The sequence below is a fragment of the Rutidosis leptorrhynchoides genome, chromosome 2, assembly GCF_046630445.1.
Source record: "Rutidosis leptorrhynchoides isolate AG116_Rl617_1_P2 chromosome 2, CSIRO_AGI_Rlap_v1, whole genome shotgun sequence".
NCBI classification, from domain to species: domain Eukaryota; kingdom Viridiplantae; phylum Streptophyta; class Magnoliopsida; order Asterales; family Asteraceae; genus Rutidosis; species Rutidosis leptorrhynchoides.
The window spans coordinates 22,833,333-22,838,344 of record NC_092334.1 but is presented as its reverse complement, the minus strand read 5'-3'; the positions used below and the strand labels follow the sequence as shown (position 1 = coordinate 22,838,344).

At 37.0% G+C, this 5,012-nt stretch overlaps 1 protein-coding gene across 1 annotated transcript; it reads left to right on the top strand.

Annotated features, from left to right (window-relative positions):
• Positions 1–733: 733 nt before the first annotated feature.
• LOC139890631 (putative leucine-rich repeat receptor-like serine/threonine-protein kinase At2g24130) lies at positions 734–4,095 on the top strand. Its single transcript, XM_071873531.1, has 2 exons — positions 734–3,245; positions 3,549–4,095. The coding sequence occupies exons 1-2, from the start codon at positions 734–736 to the stop codon at positions 3,905–3,907; spliced, it is 2,871 nt and encodes a 956-aa protein (XP_071729632.1). The 3' UTR covers positions 3,908–4,095.
• Positions 4,096–5,012: the final 917 nt, after the last annotated feature.

Sequence of the window (5,012 nt, the reverse complement as noted above, 5' to 3'; positions counted from 1 at the left end):
ATATACATTCGTGGCTTATACGTCAAAATACCATGCTTTTTGAGCTATAAGCACATCATATCTTGTGAAAACTCGATATAACATTATTTGATACTCCATAATGCATATATCACACATGTAATTACTCATTTCTTTTTTCTTTTCCTTTATGTATATAAAATAAACAATTAATAATCAGATCAAGTCTATTTTATCTTAAGGAGTACATTAAAAAGCTGTATTTGTATAATGGTATAAAGATCATATATAGTCGATTAAGTAGTTTTTGTAGCAATATTTATAGCTTAAAAGGTAACACATTAATCCGGTTAAACTCTGTTCATTAAAATGGATATACTCCCCTTTTCGAATAACAACATCGACTTAATTATATGTAAAACATTGTCACTGTTTTTTAGCAATATATAATCATGGTATTCATCTTTAGATCAAACAAATCTTATACCACTAGGCTAGCTAGGAACTTAGAATAATTCTTTCGTTAATAACGGCTCGTAGAGTCTGGTACATCACACCATATTTCCCCACACGCGGCCAACTCTCATTAGTTGACTTTAAATTGTCAAACATGAATAGCCGCCAAATATAAAAAAATAAGAGCTGGAGTTAGGCTTAAACCCAGATTAATTAAACTAATCACATCCCTTGATGCACTCCACCTATATATCTATATCCTGTTCCCTTTCATTCATATTCACCATCTCTTATTCCCTCCTTTAACTCCAACAGAAACATGTATTCCCTTCTTTTGTTCATAGTTTTCTTTTCTTTAGTTTCGGGTGACGAAAATGTTCAAATTTTGAATGATCGAATTTCTCTTCTTACTTTTGTTTTCGGAGTCACTTTAGACCCCAGAAATGTACTTCAAAACTGGAGTAATTTCTCTAGTATTCATGTCTGTAACTGGACCGGAATCACGTGTAATGAAAACCGCGATTCCGTTCTTCAAGTAGACTTGAGTGGAGCTTCGCTCCACGGGATTATATCTCCCGCCATTTCTAAACTTTCTCGGTTAACGGTTTTGGATCTTTCTAGAAACGTTTTCGAGGGGAGCATTCCACCAGAGCTCGGGTATCTTTCCGAGCTTAGACAAATGAGTTTGTCGTCGAATCTTTTACGAGGAAAAATCCCACTAGAAATAGGGTTTCTTAACGGCTTACAATATCTTGATTTGGGAAGTAATAAGCTCGTTGGTGAGATCCCAAAGACACTTTTTTGTAATGGCTCATCTTCATTGGAGTATCTCGATCTTTCAAATAATTCGCTAAGTGGCCCGATTCCATTAAACGAAGAATGTGATGTGAAAGAGTTAAGGTTTCTTCTCCTGTGGTCGAATCAACTTTCGGGTAGGGTACCACGTGCACTCTCGATTTCATGGAAGCTTAAATGGTTAGATTTAGAGTCTAATTTTTTCGAAGGGGAGCTACCGTTTGAGATCGTGAAGAACCTAACAAAATTGCAATTTGTTTATCTATCTTATAATCGCTTTTCAGGTCCTCTCAACAGTTTCTTTGGGGGTTTAGTGAACTCTCCACATTTACAAGAACTCGAGCTGGCTGGAAACAGACTATTTGGAAAGTTTCCAGATATTATTGGGAATCTTTCCAAGAGTCTGGTCCAGTTACATCTCGATGACAATCAGATATCCGGAGAGATTCCTCCGGATATTAGTAATCTTTTTAATCTCACCCTTCTCAACTTGTCTAGCAACTTTTTAAACGGAACGATTCCAAAACAGTTATGCCAAATGGTAAAACTCGAACGTCTTTACCTATCGGATAATTTACTCTCGGGTGGAATACCTTTCTGTTTCGGGAATGTTTCCCAGTTGGGTCTTCTAGATTTGTCGAAAAACAATCTTTCTAACTCGATTCCAGACACTTTCACGAACCTATCGCAGCTACGAAAACTCTTGGTTCACGATAACAAGCTTGTGGGAGCAATTCCCACAAGCCTTGCACAATGTGTAAACTTAGAGGTTTTAGATCTTTCTCATAACCAAATTTCAGGTTCAATTCCTACTGATTTTGCAAGATTGAGCACTTTAAAACTGTACCTTAACATCTCATATAATCAACTTAATGGACCTTTACCATCTGAGCTTAGCAAAATGAACATGGTATTGGCTATGGATTTATCATCAAATAATTTTTCGGGTCAAATTCCAGCTCAGCTCGGAAGCTGCATTGCACTTGAACTTCTCAATCTTTCAGGAAATGCACTTGAAGGCTCTCTTCCCAGTTCGATTGGGAGGCTACCGTTCCTCGAATCATTTGATGTTTCGAGGAACAAAGTGTCTGGAAAGATTCCGGAATCTTTCCAGACATCTTCGACTTTGAAACAACTCAACTTTTCTTTCAATAACTTCTCTGGGAACACGTCATTTTCGTTTCTTGATATCGACTCTTTCATCGGGAACCCTGGACTTTGTAGTAGTTCGATCAAGGGGCTCCCTAAATGTAAGAACACAAAGAAAAGACATTCGATTCGGCTGCCTGTTTTGCTTACAATACTTGGAGTTACCACTTTCATCATGTCTATGATTCCCGTAGTTTTTAGGTCGAAATCGAATAAGAAATTTTCAAAAATGTTTAGCCGAAAGATAGTTTACCAAGATGATGAATATGATAGAAAAGAACAGAATTACAAGAAAATCTCACATCTAGAACTCATGGAAGCAACAGGTGGATTCAGTAGCTCGAATTTGATTGGGTCAGGTCAATTTGGGCAAGTTTACAAAGGCACTCTTAAAGACAGCACAAAAATTGCGGTGAAGGTTATTAACTACACAAAAACTGAAGGAATTGCTGGAAGTTTTAAAAGAGAATGTGAGGCTTTGAGGAATATTCGGCACAGGAATCTGATACGGATCATTACGATCTGTAGCAGACCCGATTTTAAGGCTCTCGTTCTTCCATTAATGCAGAACGGGAGCCTTGAAGACCATTTGTATCCAAGTGATGGCAAAAGCCGTGTGAACTTGGTACAAATGGTTAAAATCTTGAGTGATGTGGCAGAAGGGTTAGCTTATTTGCATCACTATGCACCTGTTAAGGTGGCTCATTGTGATCTGAAACCGAGCAATATTCTTCTTGATGATGACATGAACGCAATACTTTCCGATTTTGGTATTGCTAAAATGGTGAAAGAAGACGTAGAGAAAATGCTCATGGTAGCCGATGGCCCCCCTTCGTGTAGTTCTACAGACGGCTTGCTTTGTGGGTCAATTGGTTACATTGCTCCCGGTTAGATGCAAACTCATTTAGTTAAAATTGCTAATGTGACAATGTCGACCCATTTACTTGTAGCCAAGTCAATGCGGGTTATATTTTATATTTAACGGGACATCATGGTAAAAAGGAAAAACATTGCATGTAGTTGTGGATTTAAGTGTATGATTGGACAATATGTATATATTCATGAAAAATATTCAATGTCATGTTGTGTGAGTTGACTTTTTAAAAAAATTAACACCTGGCGTTTCTAGGTTTGTTTTAAGTTTTAAATCTTATTAAATTTCTATAACTTTTTATATTAATGAATTGCAGAATATGGTATGGGTAGGCGAGCATCTACGCAGGGAGACGTGTACAGCTTCGGGGTGTTGTTGCTAGAGATGGTGACAAGAAAACGGCCCACGGATACGAATTTTCATGAGGGTTCGAGTTTGCATGACTGGGTAAAGAGTCACTACCCGCACAACCTCGAGCCCTTAACGAAAGAAGTACTTTTGAACAACGCACCTATGTCCTGTACTACTGAACTATTGCATGATATGGTTGTGGAACTCATTGAGCTCGGGTTGATATGCACCCAAAACAACCCGTCGATTAGACCGACGATGTTGGATGTGGCACACGAGATGGCTACATGGAAAGAGTACCTTATCAAGGGTCCATCAACATAGTGACTGTTAATTAGTTCTTATACAACTGACATAAAATTGCTTAAATTCGGAAGCTGGAAATAAGTTGCTTAGATTGAGTATTTTTTGTTTTCAATATATTTTCTTTTTGATAATTTTAGAATGTGATATTTGATTTGTGTTGTAACTTAAAAGTTGTGTACTCAAATTTTTGTGAGTTGCATAATGGATTGTGCCTTTTTTCTTTGCCGAGTGATTAGTTGCAAAAATAGCGAACTGAATATCATATAAAACATGAGAACGCGGACAAATCATAATAAGTGATGATATGCATACCCTATCGGACCGAATAATTGGGCTTGGTCTATGGTCTATTGCACTCAAGCGTCAAGTGTGTTTCTGACCTTTGGTGGCTTGGTCTATGGTCTATTGCACTCAAGCGTCAAGTGTGTTTCTGACCTTTGGTGGAAATATGTTTGATCAATAAGCTAAGTGTAAGCGTAGAACTCGCGTCGAAAAGTTAGATGAGGAGATAATTCTTAAGCTTATAAAGCTCCAACCACATTTATATGCCCACCAATATGGGATCATTATAAGTATGATTGGTATTGGTATGGTAAGGTATGGAATCATTACAATACTCCACTCATAAAGGGCAAACGTCCTCATTGGAAGATACCAATTGTCATGATTTTTCTGGAATTAACCGGAGAAGATTTATTGCCAACAATGGATTTCGGGCTATGAGGAAGGAAGAATAGAAAATTCGAAAAAAAGTCCAACAAAGTCATGAGCTAAGTGTAAAACTCACTTTCAAAAGTTAGTTTGATGAAGGAGAGAACACATAAGCTTATAAAGCTCCAACCACATCTATATGCCCATGTAGGATTGTTATAAACATGTTTGGTATGAGATCATTATAGAGTTTTGATTATTATAAACATGGATTTTAGGGTTTTAATCAGATAACAAAACTGTACCGATAATTAGAAAATAGTAGGTACTAATTTTAAAATTAGAACCACCATTAATAAATTGAATTAGTGCTAATTAATCAAACTACATATTGCATTGCATAGTAGTTAAGCACTTCCAATCATTTTCTTCCCTTAAACCTAACACTTATAATCTGTTCTCAGTGTCATAT

Excerpts from the sequence above, each read along its gene's own strand:
- LOC139890631 (XM_071873531.1), top strand. The coding sequence starts at position 734 with ATGTATTCCCTTCTTTTGTTCATAGTTTTCTTTTCTTTAGTTTCGGGT. Across the intron at positions 3,246-3,548 it reads AATTGGTTACATTGCTCCCG|AATATGGTATGGGTAGGCGA; the intron begins GTTAGATGCAAA and ends AATGAATTGCAG.